Raw genomic sequence first — 18,926 nt, forward strand, 5'->3', positions numbered from 1 at the left:
GCACCCATTAACTCGTCATTTAGCATTAGGTATATCTCCCAATGCTATCCCTCCCCCACTCCCCCCACCCCACAACAGTCCCCAGAGTGTGATGTTCCCCTTCCTGTGTCCATGTGTTCTCATTGTTCAATTCCCACCTATGAGTGAGAATATGCAGTGTTTGGTTTTTTGTTCTTGTGATAGTTTACTGAGAATGATGATTTCCAATTTCATCCATGTCCCTACAAAGGACATGAACTCTTCATTTTTTATGGCTGCATAGTATTCCACGGTGTATATGTGCCACATTTTCTTAATCCAGTCTATCATTGTTGGACATTTGGGTTGGTTCCAAGTCTTTGCTATTGTGAATAGTGCCGCAATAAACATATGTGTGCATGTGTCTTTATAGCAGCATGATTTATAGTCCTTTGGGTAATTTTTTCCCCACTTTTACTGTAAATTTCAAAACATCTTTAAACAAACATGTTAATAATACAATAAAATTTAAAACACTTAACATTTTTTCCAAAGGATGTATCACCGACTTCTGTCTTGTTAATGGAAAGAAATAAAGGATTAACATAATTTAAAATTTTTGCAAGCAAACATAAAGGATAAGTTATTTTACCTTCATTTATTTTTTATTAATTAGTAAAGGATTATAGATTTAAATAACAATATTGCATTTGTTAAAATAAGTCTATCAATGTCAGCTGTTTTAACATCTGTTCAGTGTTGTTATAGCTCAATTCTAAAGATTCAGATCCTTGTGTAAGCAAGGACCCTGCAGGTCACCAGTCCACCTTACAGTAATACTTTTTTACAGTATTCCTAGAAGGTAGACATTGAATCCGCACAAATACTTCAGGAAGCAGAAAGCTTGATAATGCAAAGAATACTGGTTTCATTATTGGACAATTCCAGTTATTAGGAAGCTCTTTTGAATGAGTGGAAACCAGTTTTCTAGTAATATTCATTAGGTTTGTATTGCCCTCAGGAAATAAATCCATTTCTCCTGCTCCATGTGACAGCCCTTTAAACAATGAGGTAAGTTACATTTTTCCTTATCTTTTCTATGATTCTGTGTTTCTTCCACTGTTTCTTTTATGTCAGCTTTTTGACCCCCTGGTTATCCTGTTTGCCTCCATATGTCGGTTTGTTACCTAAAATCTGGTACTTGTTATTAGATGTGATCTGACCAATAAAATTAGAGTTATTATTACCTCTTAGGACAAAGGTACCACCATAGTGGGTTAACTTCTTCCCTTCTGATTTTTTAAGTGGCCATACAATTATAGGTTCATATACTTAAAAAATTACGCTTTAACTTCAATTACTTTTAACCCAGGGCTCCCCATAGTGTACACATAAAATAGATGGAAAAACTTTGAAGTGAAACAGTTAACCTGACTAAATTTTATCTTGCTTATTTTAGGCCAGATTTTGAGCCTAGGGGGATCAATCTTGATCTTGTCATCCATCAAATTCGTTGGGCCTCCTATTTTTGAACCTGTCAAGAACATATCCATCCATTCATTCTTTTAAGAAACACTGATTTTATGCCAGAGAGTGCCAAATGTTGCAAATAAAAAATTAAATAAGACTTGTTCTTGCTGTTAAGGAGCCTGGTCAAATTCACTGATAAATATGCTGAAAGGAACAGAGCCTAAGATAGCACTCGAAAGCACCCACCTAGAAACCTTCTCTCCAAGTTGACAGCTATTTATTTACCTGCACCCTTTGGGTACAATTACTGATCCAATTGTAAAGCTTTCTAACACTATTTTCAACCAGTCCATACTTCTCCATTAAAATACAAACATGAAAGGCTTACTGAATTTACTATATAGTATCCATATTATATCCACTATATGCTAATAGGTACAATATAGTTATATACTATATTGTATATAGTATATTGCATATTCCATATATTAATATATTGCATATACTATATACATCTATAACTGTATAGAATTCTATAACTGTATATACTATACTGAGTTCTATATAGTTCTCTCTATATAATATAGAGTTCTATATAGTTCTCTATGTATAATATATAGAGTTCTATAACTGTATATTCTATAACTGTATAGTATAACAGTATAGTATGTAGTATAGAATACAGATGTATAATATATAGTATATACACATAGGAGAATATAGTAGATATAGCATATTTTCATGCACCATTCTAGCAATCCTAAGCAGGGGGGTGGGGGGAAGAAAGTAAGAATAGTTCTAAGTAAGCAATATTTTCCAAAACATTTAAAAACCTGGTAGAGATTTTCATCAAGCTCACTGATTGATAATTTCTAACACCTACCTCTGTTTACCTCGGAAAACACTGGTATTTGCCTTTTTTCACTTTCTCACTTCTCCTAGTCTTCCTAACTCTCCAAAGTATAATGACAAAAGCTCTGGAATCACATTTGCAAGGTTCTTCAGTCCTCTGGAGGATAATTCATCTGAATCTGGAGACTGAACTCATTTAAATGAGCTATCTATGTCTTACTATTTCTTCATCTGCTTTGAGCAGGACAAGATAGAGGCAAACTCATAATCCAATAGTTATGCTTCCTCTGTGCATTACACGTCTGCCCTAAGTAATGGACCTTGTTCTTGTTCTAATGAAACCTGTTTTCTTTAAAGAAATCTGTTTCCTTTAAAAATCTTAAGCCTTTCCTTACCCTGAGCTTTTGTCTTCCAACATAGATTTTACTCCACAGTATTTACTAGTTAGCAACAAAAATAAAACAGATTTTAGAAGTGATTTCTGCTCAGCAAATGATAGAGAATTAGCATGATGACAGACTTTGAAAAAACAATTAGTATCTTTTACAGTTTTTAGATCATTTTATCAGAAGATGCTGATAAAATAACCAAAATTATAATATTTTAATTCCTGCTGTCATTTAAAACTATGAAAAAACACAAAATATACTATTATAAGAGGAACCTATTACTCAGCATTTAAATGTGATAAAATTCCAAGGATTTTACTAAAATGGTAACAAAATAATAGAGCAACAGAAGACAGATTACTGCAATTCTACTCCCACACATGAGCTTCTAGTGACCTATATGATTCTTTTTTGTTTTGTTTTGTTTTGTTTCTTGAGACAGAGTCTCACTCTGTCGCGTAGGCTGGAGTGCAGTGGCATGATCTTGGCTCATTGCAACCTCCACTTCCCAGGTTCAAGCGATTCTCCTGCCTCGGCCTCCCGAGAAACTGGGATTACAAGGTGTGTACCACCACACATGACTAATTTTTGTATTTTTGGTAGAGACAGGGTTTCAACATGTTGGCTAGGCTGGTCTTGAACTCCTGAGCTCAACTGATCCGTCTGCCTTGGCCTACCAAAGTTCTGAAATTATAGGCATGAGCTACTGCACCCGGCCATGACCTATCTGATTCTATGTGACCTAGAAGAAGGCAAATAACATCTCTCAGTTTCCTCAACAGTTCAATGTTTGAGTCGGACTAGAGAGTTCCCCATGGAGGTGTTTCAGAGGTTGCTTCAAGTTGTTAGGCATGTGAGTTTCTGAAGTCCCCTTTGTAACATAACTCTTCAATCACTACCACAGAACAATTCAGTTTTATCTGCTTGCCTGTGAAGAACTGCCAAAATTTGAAAAACCAATAGACCAAATCAGTAGTTTCAAACCTTTTTTAAAAAAACAGTAGAACTCTTGAAGTCCACTGAGCTCAAATTGAAAACCACTGCACTAAATTATTTCCAGGGGCCTTTCAAACTCAAGAATGCTACCATGCTTTAATGTATTTACCTTTAATTGATGTACTTTTAGTATATTTCTCTTTTTCCACTCATATATTAGGTGTCCAGTAAGTACCAAGCGCTGAGCCAGACTCATTATGAACTTTAACCCTAACCCTATTTACGATCACCTGCAAACATATACAGACTGGAAACTAAGGTTCAAATAATTTAAGTGGTGTATCACACATCACAAAACTGGAATGGTGTATAACCAGAATTTGAAACTGTGTGTGTGTGTGTGTGTGTGTGTGTGCGCGCGCGTGCGCGTATAAAGTTCCACTCAGAACTTAATAGGTTAAAGGGTAGGTATTAACAGTCTAATTAATAGTCTAATTAAAATATAAGCTAAAATTTTTAAAATTTGACCTTGAATTCTAAGCCAATAATTTGTAACTCAACTAAGTTAGCAAAGTCCATCAATGTTTCCATATTAAAGATGCTTTCATAAAAATGCAAATGCCTAGGGGATGGGAAACAAAAAATGTAAATGCTCTAGAAATTCCTGGAATGATAATAACCACAAGAAAGGCCAATTTAATCCTCCCAAAATGAAGAATTTAACTTTGATCCAAGAACAACTATCATCCAGTACCACTCTTTAGAGTCCTGATATTAACAACAGTGAAAAATGATTTTAAAATGCTCTACTGACCCAGGGACTTCCTCTTCCAGGCTTTTTCCATTAGTATACTAACATACACATATAAAAACTTACATTTAATGCTTTGCATCTTTTATACTACCTCAAAACAAAAGCCAACATATATATTAACGTTAAAAGAATAACTTTAGACACATTAGCAGAGTTTATTTGAGCCAATTCACAAACTGGGCAGCAACTAGAACCAGAATAGGTTCAGAGTGACTCCAAGGCTGCCAGATGGTCAGGTAACATTTATGGACAGAAAAAGGGAAATGACATACAGAAAACACAAGTGAGGTAAAGAAACAGGTGGGCTGGTTACAGCTTGGTGCCTGCACTACTCGAACATAGTTTGAATAGTTGGCCACTGGTGATTGGGTGAACTCTGTGACTGGTACAAGAGTATCTAACAGTCTGTTTACATATCCAGTTAGATTATAAGTCGCTATGTATGGAGAAACTTTTAGGCCAAACTTAAAATATGAAAGAAGGCAGCTTTAGGCCAAACTTAAATTTAACATTAATAAGGAAAGGGTTCATCATATTATGATATATCTACACAATGGAATAATACGCAGCCTTTAAAAAGCATGAGACTGATTTTTTCGTGTGTGTGCAAAAATACACACACATATCTATCTAAATATATGTATATAACATGATAATATGTAAAAAGTGACAAAATATACTTTTCAGTGAAAAAAATATATTGAACAATGTGTATGGTACACTCCCATCTGTGGTAAGAGAATGAAAAATGGACATTAATATATAGATATGAGATTGCACACATAGCAACAATTTCTTAACAGTGACTGTTTCTTTGGAAGGGGCTTGCAACGCGTAGCCTAGAAGGGAAACTGATGTTTCATTGTCTATCCTTTTGTATTATTTGAATTTTAAGCCCTGTTTTAGTGCTTGTATTACTTTTTCAATGGGAAGGTTATCTTAGATATTAACACAAAATTGCCTTAACAGTTGTTCTACCTAAATGGGTAGTTTCTAAGGACACTGCAAAGCTTATTTTCTGAAACTGTTTTAAGCTTTACCCTTCAATCAAAAATATCATAATTTCATTATAAATCTTCTCCCTCCAGAAAAGGTAAAAATATACATAAATAATAAAATCTTTGATTATACAATAAAAATTAGTAGAATCTCAATGAATATTTTATCTTCTAAGCAATTATTCTTTTCAACAATAGGAATTTTTCATTTCTCCAACATTAAATAATAGATATAATAAGGACTTAATTGGGGGACATAAATATAATTTACCATGTTAAAAACACTTTTTGCATATGAAAGGTTTGAAAGTATGAATTTAGACTCATCAGATTTCAGAACGGAATGTCACCTCAGAAATCATTCTGTTTAATTTCTCAGATGAAACGACTGCAACCTGGAGGTAAGGAGAACTGTACAAACTCAGAGTTAGACAAGAACAGGGCTAACCTGGTTTGACAATTATTCTGTCCTAATTAGCTTCATTTGTTAGATAAATGCAGAACAGGTAGAAGAGGCAAAGGCAGGCTTCTGGATTTGGGTTTCTGAAGGGTGAAAGGGCAGAAAAACTTTCAGAGCAGCTTCCAAGCCACTAGAGCAAAATACAGCAGGGAAAGATAAAGGAAAGTGATCCTACCTGGCCCAATACTAGACAGTTCACTTCCAGTTCTGAATAAACTAAGAAGAGTAAAGGGAAGACAATGCTGTATCTAGGAAGATAAACTAGGAAGAGTAAAGGGAAGACAATGTAAGTAAAGGGAAGAATTTCAATTCTTACTTTTGAAAGTGGTTTACATGGAAGCAATCAACAAGCAACACTTATAATACACCTACTCGAGGGCAGCTCTAGGGTCAAGAGAATTTGAATACCAATCTCTTATAGTAAAATCTACTAAAAGAAAAAAGTTTATTTAAACTTCCTTTAATAGCTCCATTGATACTGAGCTGTATGATGATACTCAAGCATTCCCCAAAATCTTTAGAAATTTTTTTAAAAGTCTTAATAGTTTCTTTTTGTTTTTCTAACAAAGTAATTCCCTCTGTGCCAACTTAATTTAAAAAGAGTTGAATTTTTATATGTACTAAATGTGTACCCTACAGTTTACTAAGGTCCTTTTAATAATAATGTACATAATATCACATTTATGATCTTTTCATAATGCTTGGAAGATAGTTTCCCATTTCATGATTATGGTTTCTTATGATAGTTACCTTTCATGATATTTGCTTTATGACACACTGTTGGTCATAGCTATGACTGATCTGCTATTGCATCCCTGATCAGGAATACAACCCCAACAGTAAGTCTTTCTTATAAGGAGTTAGGACAGAATTGATGCTTTTACTTTCACCCCCTATTTGAAGCCAGTCTCTAGACCACTAAGAAACGGTGCAGTCTTGCAGTCACTAAAAGAAACTGCATATTAGCCGAATTACTAATGAAGTTTCTAACAAAGAACTGCCTATGTTATGTTAAGTCAGTGATTCATAAAGAATGATGTGAAAACCCTTAAAGGTCCGTGAGACACTTTGGAGGGTCTTCAAAGTCAAAACTATTTTATAATACTAACATTATATTTGCTATTTTCACTCATATTGTGTCATGAATATACAATGGGGTTTTCCAAAGGCTCCATTGAAACATATACACGTTTGGAAAGTCTGTATAACTCAATGAACCAGTATTTTCCAAATGACCAATGTGTGATGTAAAACATCCATTGAAAGACGACCAATGAATGTTAGTGTATCCAAATACAAAACGCTCATTAATATGGTTTCATATTCCTCCATTGCAACTAACCATTAAGAAATCACTTGTTAAGCTTTAGCATAATACCAAAAAAGAATATCCAGTTACCTGAAAAGGCTACCAAAATACTCCTCCATTTTCTAACTACTTTAGACATCTGTGTGAGGCTCAATTTTCTTCATACTTATCAATCACAACATAATGCAACAGATTGAAGCAGAAGCAGATATGAGGAGCCAGCTGTCCCCTATTAAGCCAGGCATTAAAAAAATTAAAAAATAGAAAATTATGCACTCTTGTCCTAATTTATTTTTGGTTTGGGAAATACAGATTTTTTGTTAAAAGATCTTATAACATATAATGAGCTGCTTATTACTAAGTGAATTAAGATAAATTTTTTAATGTTCTCAATTTTTATTTCAAATGTGCTAAATATACATAAACAAAAGCTGGGGGGAGGTGTCAATAATTTTTAAGAGAGTATAAAGGGGTCTTGAGAGCAAAGGTTTGAAAATCACTACTTTATGTAACTAAAAAATGTTTTTCTTCTATAAAAGTTAGGCTGTACATGTGTTACGGTTTTATTTAAATATTGCATGGCATATGTATATGTATGGTAGATGCACCTGACAGCAATAACTGAACTTAAGCACACCTTGAGAATCATCCTGTATGGCAGACACACCTGAATGTGTGTTCACAGTTCCAAGCAGTGGCCAACCCAAGAGATTCATTCCTTACCTGTGAGGAACATCTGAGTCCCTGGCCTGTCCCGTGGAATGCTGGCCATACAGGGAATCCAGACTCTTTGTTTTGGGTTAAAAGAAGTTGCCAGGTGGAGGATGTTAGGGGGTGGAGGTTAAGTGAAAATGCTATATAAACTGCATGCTTTCTGCAAGAGGTGGCAGTTCTACTGTCCAGCCCACCACCACTGGACCAACCTGTATGCAAGTTACCCTCAGTAAACCTTATGTCTCATTTGCTGGCGCTGGATCTCTTTTTCAGACTCTTGAACCTGGTGCCATTCCTGTGGAAGTTAATAGGTATCCCATGTGACAAAATATTAAATTGAGGCTGATACATTGACAGGACTTTATTCAATAAATTTATTGATATAAACGCCAAAATAAAGGTATAAAGTCAACTCTAAGTAAGGAAGTAAGTATACACACTGAGGTAACTGTCTGCCCTTTGTACGGAGCTCAGGAAGTTTAATCCCATCAAGTATTTCTCCATCCCTGGTCTATGGCCTGGAACTAGAGCAAACCACATCTTACAAGATAGGCTGTAATTTCTGAAGGAGGACAGACAACTGTCATGGTGGTTGTCCCCATAGATACCTTTGGCTGTTTGCCTCCCTAACCAGTTATCCATTTCTAAACTACTCTGTTCGTAAATTACTAAGATTCTGTGCATTCTGTCACTTCCATCAACGAACAAAATAAGCCTGTACCCAACTTACAGGTTGATGTCCTGGCGAAAAGTTTTTCACAGCTCAGCTAGTTACAGATAACCCTGAAGACACTTCACCCCACCCCCACCACTCCCACTTAAGAAGGAATTGCAACTAGCAAGAAGAATGAGTTGTGGCCTGAAATCCTAGAATGGGACAAGCTATAAACAAATAAACAAAGCTGCTTGCCACAATTTCCAGCTTTATCTTAAAATAAAACAAAAAGTTACAGCAAAAGAAAAAAAAAAACCACCACCACATAGACAAGTATCCTTACTAAAGAACATCACAGAACTTAACGATAACAAAGATCTTTACTAAGATTTTACTGTAATTTCAAGGGATACCCAGGATTTTCTTAGGTTTTAGTTAATTTGCAAAATGAAACATCACAATCAAGCTTCTGTTTTTTCCCCTTAATCAGTTAGTGGTTTGACTATAACTGAGTTAGAAGAGAAAGGATCAATAGTGTTGGCTGAAGTAAAATTTGCAAAATAAAATAAGGCACAAAAACAAATGCTAAATTTTGCAGTAAAGTAAGAAACTCAATAGTAAATATTTCAAATTCTGGATTGACTGCTGAGATCATAAAAGATGTACATAATGGGTTAAAAACCAGAGGCTGCATTTAGGAAGTATGAAAAAGTAGGTTAAAAAGTAGAGAACAATTACCCTCAGGTAGGCTGCGCTGGCTACACTCCCCCCATCCCCTCAAATAACAAGAGAGCTTCTATGGTACAACAGCTGATATGAGGTTATTGGGTTAAGAAAAGTAGGTTTATGGCTGGGCGTGGTGGCTCACGCCTGTAATCCCAGTACTTTGGGAGGCCGAGGTGGGTGGATCACCTGAGATCAGGAGTTCCAGGCCAACCTGACCAACATAGTGAATCCCGTCTCCACTGAAAATACAAAAATTAGCCAGGCATGGTGGTGTGTGCCTGTAATCCCAGCTACTCGGGAGGCTGAGGCAGGAGAATCGCTTGAACCCAGGAGGTGGAGGTTGCAGTGAGCCGAGATCATGTCACTGCACTCCAGCCTGGGCGACAGAGTGAGACTCCGTCTCAAAAAAAAAAAAAAAAGTAGGTTCATAATAACATATTAAATATTGATTCCAACATAATGTCAATTATAGCAGAAATGAAGTTTAGATGTACCAACCCAACTTTGAGGTATAGAGCAGATAAATCCAGTATTTCTAAAACTTGGGAGTAAATTTATAAAACCAAGTCATTCCTTGGTTTGCATAAAACATTCTTAACCCCTTGTGAAAATAACTTTTACAACAAAAATAAGCTTTGACATTCAAAAATAAAAGCTCAAAAGTAATTTTCTAATTCAGTAAGAATTGAGACCATTTAAAATTGCTCCAAAGGAAATAAAATATTTAAGTATAAATCTAAAACATATACAGATTTGCATCCTGAAAATTACAAAATAATGAGGAAAAAAATCAGATTCCCTAAATAAATGGAGACACATACTATGTGCAAGATTGGAAGATTCAGCACAGTAAAGATGTCAATTCTCCACAAACTGATCTATGTTTAATGCAATTCCTACAAAAATTCCAGGAAGATGTTTGTAGATGTAGACAAGCTTATTCTAAAATTTATGTGGAAAGGCAGAAGATCAAGAGTAGCTAAAATAGTTAAAATGTTTAAAATGAGGTATAACATGAGAGGAATCAGTCTCTCTAATGTTAAGGTTTATTATGGATGCTGTAGGTAATCAAGAGTGTATAATAACAACAAAGGAATAGACACACTGATCAACAGAACAGAATAGAGACTATAGAAATAAACCCATAAAAATATGCCCAACTGACAAAAGTGCCAAAGCAATTCAATAAAGGAGGGATATCTTTTTAACAAATGGTGCTGGAGTAACTACACATCCATAGGCCAAACAAACAATAAAGAACCTCAACCTAAACCTCACATTCTATACAAAAATTAACTCAAAATGAATCATGGACTTAAGTGTAAAATGTAGAATCATAACTATTTTATAAAACACCAAGTGGTATACCTTAAAAATAATCAATTTTTATTTGTCAATTATACCTCGATAAAGCTGGGAGATGAAAAAATAGAAGAAAGTCTTTGGGACAAACAGGCAAAGACAATAGGGATAGGTGACGTGTTAGACTTGACACCAAAGCACAATCCATAAGAGATGTATCTGCTAAACTGAACCACATCAAAATTAAAAATTTATCCTCTAAAAGACACTGTGAAAAGGATGACAAGACCAAGCTACAGAATGGAAGAAAACTTTTGTAAACCACATACCTGACAAAACCCTTGTATCTGGATTATAATAAAGAATTCTCCAAAAATAGATAAAGCAAACAATCCAATTAGGAAATGGGCAGAAAAATGCACAGATCTACAGATGGCACATAAGCACATGAAAAGATGTTCAACATCATTAGCCATTAGGGAAAGGCAAATTAAAACCACAATGAGATGATGCTACATACCTATCAAGATGGCTAAAACTTTAAAAAGTGTTAACACCAAATGCTGGCAAGGATGCTGAGAAACTGGATCACTTATACACTACTGACGGGACAATAAAAAATGATACCACTACTTTAGAAAAGGGAATGTTCTGATGATTGTTACAAATGGAAAAAACAACAACCAAGAAAAAAATACAAAAAAAAAAAAAAGGGAATGGAATGGCCGTTTCTTACAACACCAAACATACATTTATCATAAAACCAGCAAGTGCACTTTCAGGCATATATCCCAGAGAAATTAAAATGTATATTCAAACAAAAATATGCACATAAGTGGTCATAGCAGTTTTATTAGTCAAGAGCCCAAAACTGGAAACAAACCAAATGTCCTTCAACAGATGTACCATAATACTCCATAGTACATCCATACCATGGAATACTCAGGGAGAAAGGAACTATTGATATATGCAACCATTTGAGTGAATGTATAAGCAGAATCTGCTAATGTCAAAAGGTTAGATACTGTGTGATTCCATTTATATAACTTTCTTGAAATGACAAAATTAGAGAAATAATGAGCAAATTAGCTGATGTCATAGGTTAGTGAGGGGAAGGCAGGAGGTAGCTGTGGCTGTAAAATGGTAAAATACAAGGGATTCTTGTGATGGAATTGGTCTACATCTTGATTATGTTGGTAGTCACACGAATCTATACATGTGATGAAACTGCACAGAACTAAATACACACACACGTAAAACTAGTGAAAGCTGAGTGCAGTTGATGAATTCTATGTATCACGACCAATTTCCTGGTTGTAATATTATAGTTACCCTATATATTTTTTACAACTGCATGTCAATTTACAATGAACTCAAAATAAAAATTTTAAAAACTTCCAATATGAAAAAAAATGAGGATACAATATGGTTAACTACTTCAAAAACTTAACATTAGAGGTGACTGATTTTCATGCTCCCAAGTGAGCAGTCATATAATTTACCTCCACGTATAACTCAGAATCCACAGGCTTCGTCCCACTTCTTATTCCTTCTCTTTCTTCTCCCTCTCCACCACCTGTCAATCCCCTTCACATAAGAGAAAACTGCAGTATATAGTTGTATATGTGTGTGTATGCACTGCAATTTCATGTTCTCTCTCTATATGTAGTTTTGTATACACACTCAGCTATTTATCATATTTATTAATTAGCATTCTGTGCGCTTCGTAATTTTAAAATCCATTATGTGGCACATTTTATGCTTCCCTTAAAAATAATTAAAATGTCAGTTATTTGTTGTTTACGGTAACTGTTCTGAGTCCCCACTCCTACCCTACTTCATGGGTAAGTGGCTCTTAAAAATAGTTTCTGTTTGCTTTGCACTATGAGCTGATCATTATTGGAATCTACATAATAGGATATCTTCTGTGCACTGAAACAGAAGACAATAATTGCAAATTTTGGAGGAAAAAAATAGCCGCTTTTTCTGGCCACTGATGTATAGTGCGTATTTAATAAGTCCCCGTCCCTGGGCATGGCATTGGTATAATGGGCATGGCATATTATATAGAGTAAGTACCACAACATGCCATGTATTAAAAACATCTGATTAATATACTGCAGAAACCTAATTTATTTGTAGTTCTGAGCTTCCTTTGCTCACGCTCACAGCAAGCATTATTGCCATACTTTTTCGTACCTTTGCTTTCCAAACTGCTTGTCAATTTTAAGCAACAGAACCTGACTCAGGGCTTCTGTTTGATACATATATATATAGAAGGTGGCAACTGAGTGCCCTGTGTAAAAGTCATGGGATAGGACTCTTTTCCTCTCTCCATTCAGGAAAGAAATACTTTTAAAAGAGCTGCTGTATTCTCAGACTAGTCAGTCAACAGTCTCCCACCCGTCCTTTAACAGATTTTTCATTCTGGGGAGTAGGTGCATACCATGTCCAAAAAGATGTACTGTAATTAATCTTCAATAAATAATGTGCATAAATATAAAAACAGAAGGCATTGTTCATGTGGCATCTCTTACACAGTGGCCCCAAAAGGTCAGTTTTATATACTGTGGTTATTAGTGTCGTTTCCAATTTTAGAGAAACAATCAGATAACCAAATAGAGTATTTTCCCAAAATAACTATGATCCGTCAATCAACATGCAGCTCATTAATGTACACAATCTTTTGCATCTTCCTCTTAAATATAAAATCCAAATTTTCCCAAAACAGTACTAAAAATAGTTTTCATTTCCAAGCAAATACCAAACTGCAATAGGCAATTTTAAGAGAGCACATTAAATGCCCAATGAGAAACACCCCAAGAAAGTACAATTAGAAGCTGTAGAAATTGTACCTTAATTCTTCTCTCGGTGTCATCTAACTTTAACTCTGCTGAAACTAGTTTCTTTGCCAAATCATCTCGTTCAGGTAGGTGTCTAGCTTCAGAGATCTCTTTCAGTTTCTGTAAGGAAAATTTTGTCCTAAATAGTTCACTTTCTGTATCTTTTACCCTTTTCTCAGTTGCCCGTTCTTTCTCTTGAGATTTTCTTAAGCGTTCTTTGAGTGCTGTAATCTCATTGTTATGACGAAATATAAGTTGTGAGATTTCATTTTCGGCATCTTCAAACTTATTCAGGGCTTTCTCCTGTCTGTACTGAAGCCTTTTCAAAGATTTATTTTCTTTTAGCAGCTCAGCTAACTTGACCTGGAGTTCAGATACTTCATTCTGCAACTCATTGATTTTTAGCAGTCTTGCAGACAGAATCCGTTTTGTAACAAGATCAGTATCTTTCCGAAGTGGCTCTCTATTGAGGCTCTGGGAGCGAAATCCCACTCGGACTCCCTTTCTGTTTGGTAGACCCTTAGGGCTTGGTTTCCGAGGGGCTAAAAAAGAAACAGGAATAATGTAAAGTGAAAGCTGTACCAAACACAGTGTTATTTGTTCATCCTAACATAAGTGGGTCCATAACATTCTTTAGTTATTTTTGTCTTTAAGAAAGGATTTTACAATATTTAGTAAAATACCAAGTTTTATTTAGAGCTCTAAATAGGTTTCTATTAAGAAAGGTATGCAATATTTTAAGAAAAATGATATTCTAATAGTTTATACGGAATTATTCTACATAGCTTTAAAAGACAGCAGTATCAGGCTTTAACCATTTTTAACTTTTTAGATAAGATGGCAAGTCAGAATTCAAACATGAGCATTATCAGCATCATCAGCATTAGCATGGTGCATAACAAACACTGGACAAAACATTGTGATATTCAAGTCATTCATGCCAAGATATTTGGGATCATTATTTCAAATGTGAAAATGTATGTTGTCAATTTGCATTTCTCTAATGATCAGTGATGTTGAGCTTTTTTCATATGCTTGTTGGCAATATGTATGTTTTCTTTTGAAAAGTGTCTGTTATGTCCTTTCCTCACTTTTTAATGGGGTACAATGAGATACCATCACACATCAGTCAGAATGACTATTATTAAAAAGTAAAAAGAATAACAGGTGCTGGCAAGGTTGTGGAGAAAAAGGATCGCATATACACTGTTGGTAGGAGTGTAAATTAGTTCAACCACTGTGAAAGACAGTGTGGCAATTCCTAAGACCTAAAGTCAGAAATACCATTTGACCCAGCAATTCCATTACTGGGTATATACCCAAAGGAAAAGAAATCATTCTATTTTAAAGACACATGCACATGTATGTTCATTGCAGCACTATTCACAATAGCAAAGACATGGAATCAACCAAAATGCTCACCAATGACAGACTGGGTAAAGAAAATGTGGCACATATACACCATGGAATACTATACAGCCATAAGAAAGAATGAGACCATGTTCTTTGCAGGTTCATGAATGGAACTGGAGGCCATTATCCTTAGCAAACTAACGCAGGAACAGAAAACCAGGAACACATGATTTCACTTGTAAATGGAAGCTAAATGATGAGAACACATAGACATATAGAGGGGAACAAAACACACTGGGGCCTATTGGAGGGTGCAGGGCAAGAGGAGAGAGCAGATCAGGAAAAATACCTAATGGATACTAGGCTTAATGCCTGGGTGATGAAATGATTCATACAACAAACCCCCATAACACACGTTTACCCATGTTATAAACCTGCACATCCTGCACATCCTGCACATGTGTCCTTGAACTTAAAACTAAAAAAAAAAAAAAAAGAAAAAAGAAAATGTATGTTTTCTCTACATTAATTACAACTTTCTCTATCTGGGGACAGGATGACAGCATATCATACAGCGAGATTTGTGGCTCAAATTTATCACTTAACTCTCTGGACAATTCAATCAAACCTTTCCAAGTCTATTTACCCAGCCCATAGAAAGAAGACAATGTTATCTACACAACTAGGTTGCTGGGAGACTTAAACGTTCTACATATTCTCTGTTAGTAATAAGAACATTCCACTTATCGGAGATGGAAAACAGAAAACAGAAGTACAGGTGTGTTTCTAAATGCTTCCTCAGAGGATTTCTTTTCTGTGATGTTCAAATCAAAAACACCTAATGTGAGAAGATGAAAACAAAAATCACATCCTAAAAAATATAAGTAAATGAAATATTTAAAGAATACATTTTAAATCACAACATTTCTCAAAAATTTGAAATAATGTTTTTATTTTTACTAAAAGTTCATTAGACTTAAGCCTCAATATTCAGAGCACCGGCCCTTTAAAAGAGGCATTTTGAAAGTCTGCTAAGAATAATGATCTTTAATCTACATGGTAACTGCATTTTTTTTCCAAGGAGAAAATGCATTCCAAAGTAAAAAAATGAAGAAACACTAGAAGATCCAAGCTTTCCTTCCCCATTTCATCAGCCATGGATACTTGATTCCATTATGTAAACAAGTAAAGAATAACAAGTAATTTTTACAATTAACATTACAAAGTTTCATTAAAAAGATAAAAGATTTTATAGAAGCTGTTTTGAATGTGTACTGATTTGGGATTCCAGCTCTATAAATGACTGAATACATGAAAGGAAGCAGTAATAAAAAGAAATGAGGGAGTGCTTAATTATTGCAACTTTGAAACTATGCTATCCATTATGGTAGCCACTGCCACATACAGCTATTGAGAAGCTTGACAAGTGGGTAGCCCAAATTGGGATATGCTATAATTGTGAAACACACACTGGATTTTGAGCACTTGATTCAAAAATAAAAATAATGCAAAATATTTCATAATGTTTTATACTTACTATCTGTAGAAATAATACTCATATATTATTAAAATTAATTTCATTTGTTTTTTTTTAACCTGGTTACTAGAAAATATAAAATTACATTTGTGGCTTCATTTGTGACCTGCATTATATTTCCAATGGGCAGCATTAGTTGAGAATATAATTTTAAAGTTGAAATGTCCATCATTTCAGTTTTCTTTCCCAACATATGTAGTTAATGGAATTTTGGTATATATACGCTATTATGGGATATGTACTCAGCTCTTGGAATGACAGAAACTTTATACATAAAAATAATTATGTATAAAGATGAATGTCAATTGTTCCAAATATGGTTTTTATGTACAAAATTATACCGCTCATAAAACTTCATAGAAAGAGCAACTTGTTTTATATGAAAAGTTAAAGCCTAATAAGAATCAGGATAAAAGTTTTTAGTCAGATAAAAAAGGGTTTCCATAACCAACTTTCTGACATCCTAAAACTGAGTATAAATTTTTTAGCATATTCTATAACTACAAACTGATCATTAACCTGAACTTACAAATATTTCCAGCTTTCATCTACCTTTTTATTTTCATTTTTAAAACTATAAGACAAAATATTTTAAACCATCAAGTGCTAATAAGAGTAAGAAGAAAGATGATTGTTGTATATATCATTCTTCATCTCTCCTTGTTAAGTCACTCCCAAAAAGTGGGTGGAAAATTGCTTTTTCTTCCTTCAGGTGTTAAAAATAATATGACTCATTTTTTTAACATAGTAAAAATAAATTATGCATCCACCAAAAAAATCAAGATATGTTAATATTATTGAAAAAACAAATAATGGAATAATATATAATAAATGAACATGTATAACCAAAACTTATTAAATTTTACCATGAAAAATTTTGATACTGCATGAATTTTATGCAAAAAAAAGTAAAGTATGCTGAAAATTAAGGAAGGGGAAGGAAGAATATGCTATCAAACACGCAAACCCGAAAATTCGTTTAAAATGCTGTTTGAATCACATTTGTTTTGTCCCTAGGTTAGTCTATACTGATTGCAATTTAGTGTTTACAGAAACGTATCAGTTTGGTCTTGTTACTTGGTCTAAGGAAGACTAATTACCACAGATTTTAATTCAAAGGACAGTGTAAAACAGAAAACGGTACAAGTCAAATTGAAGGCAATAATTGAAATTTTCTGGCTGATGCTGGAACTGTTTTTCACAGCTTTTCTCAATTACCTTCTCAAATAAGGTAAGGCTTACAAAGTTCAGACTCCTTAATTGGGTGGCCTCCTAAGTTGTTTCTGGGGAATGAAGAAAAAAATTAAAGTATTCCTTACCAATACTACCCTAGGTATTTCTTGAGACTAACAGGCATTTTCTAAGGTTCAACCTTAAGATCTGTTTTGTTAGTTCTTAATTATACAGCAAAAGTTTAATGAGAGATCATGCTCTCAACTACAAAATCATAACAAGCTCCTCACTGAGACAGATTTGGAGAAAGAGACCAAAATAACAACAACAACAAAGCATTGTACTTACAAAAAAAGAAAAAGAAAAAGGCTCCCAATTTTTATAAATGGTTAGAAGTATGGAAATCCCTGAGGAGCTAGACTGGGGATCCATGAAAGGGTTTCTTTCAAAAGGAATACATATTCTTTGCAGTTTTTAATTAGCGAATATTATTTTTTGAAGTAAAAATTTATAAAGACAAACTTAATTATGTCCTTGCTTAAATCCTTTCAATGGCTAACTATTCGCCACAAAAACAGAGTCAATACATTAGCACAGGATGCAAGGCATTTCATAATGTGGTCCCTTGTTTCCCTTTTCCACCCACAATTTTACCACTCCCGGCCTTGCAATCTAAACTCTCACCATTTTAAGCTACTGCTGTGCTACTTTTATTAATGGGTACTGTAATTATCTCATTTGCCTTATTTTTCGATGCTGTACTTGTAAACCTTACATATTTTGTTACTAACTACAATGGGGTTTTCTTGACCAGAGATTTATTGAGATGAAGATATTTGTAGAATATTACATAGTCAAATATGTATGAAGGCCTATTTCCATTCTAGTAACATTTTAATAACAAAAATGACTTCTAATGATTAATCCAGTTTCCATTATAACACACTTCAAAAGAAAGCAAATTAGACCAAAGGCCCCAATTCCATTCCTAGGTTTAATTTGAATTTTTACAGTAAATACTGTATTACCTACAGTAAGTAATTTTACTCAATCTATTAAAAAGTCCCTTAACCACTTTATGCCGATGCTTTTTCTACTTTCAAAAAATGAAGATACAAAAAGGTACATATGATTTATAAACTTTTTTGCCTTTACAGTACCTCAGAAACCCCAAGACAAGCATTTATTTAGGAAAAAGAAAAACTGAGAAGGCTTAGCTATGTTTCCTTCTGTATACTGTATGACTTTGAATATAACAAATTTAATAGTACCATCAAGCAACATTTATATATACTTATAAGTATATAACCTATAAAATGTAAATCAGCCTACTTCCATGTATACAACAACATATATACTAATAAAAGAGTTTCATGCACACACATTTTCCTTAAGCACTCAAAATGAGTCTTCTAGGTCCACCAGACTCTTTTAAAG

The 18,926-nt window shown here is 34.3% G+C and overlaps 1 protein-coding gene and 1 long non-coding RNA gene across 14 annotated transcripts in view; one reads left to right on the forward strand and one right to left on the reverse strand.

Annotated features, from left to right (window-relative positions):
• LOC134730605 (uncharacterized) overlaps window positions 1-18,926 on the forward strand; it is a 114,795-nt gene that overhangs the window by 79,446 nt on the left and 16,423 nt on the right. For 5 of the 12 annotated variants that reach the window (XR_010112448.1, XR_010112451.1, XR_010112452.1 and 2 more), the window contains 2 exons: window positions 980-1,029; window positions 15,335-18,925. The exons of 2 other annotated variants lie outside the window; for them this stretch is intronic. This is a non-coding gene — a long non-coding RNA (uncharacterized LOC134730605). Of the gene's footprint in view, window positions 1-979; window positions 1,030-1,417; window positions 1,845-3,111; window positions 13,370-15,334; window position 18,926 lie in introns of those variants that run through there. 5 more of the 12 variants (XR_010112455.1, XR_010112458.1, XR_010112453.1 and 2 more) reach the window with 4 other exon arrangements.
• The window catches only part of LCA5 (lebercilin LCA5), a 52,534-nt gene that overhangs the window by 14,812 nt on the left and 18,796 nt on the right, over window positions 1-18,926 (reverse strand). For both annotated transcript variants that reach the window (XM_003805822.5, XM_063605390.1), the window contains exon 3: window positions 13,439-13,968. In XM_003805822.5, coding sequence (XP_003805870.3) covers window positions 13,439-13,968 — 530 coding nt within the window. The remainder of the gene's footprint in view (window positions 1-13,438; window positions 13,969-18,926) is intronic.

The sequence above is a fragment of the Pan paniscus genome, chromosome 5, assembly GCF_029289425.2.
Source record: "Pan paniscus chromosome 5, NHGRI_mPanPan1-v2.0_pri, whole genome shotgun sequence".
Lineage (NCBI taxonomy): Eukaryota > Metazoa > Chordata > Mammalia > Primates > Hominidae > Pan > Pan paniscus.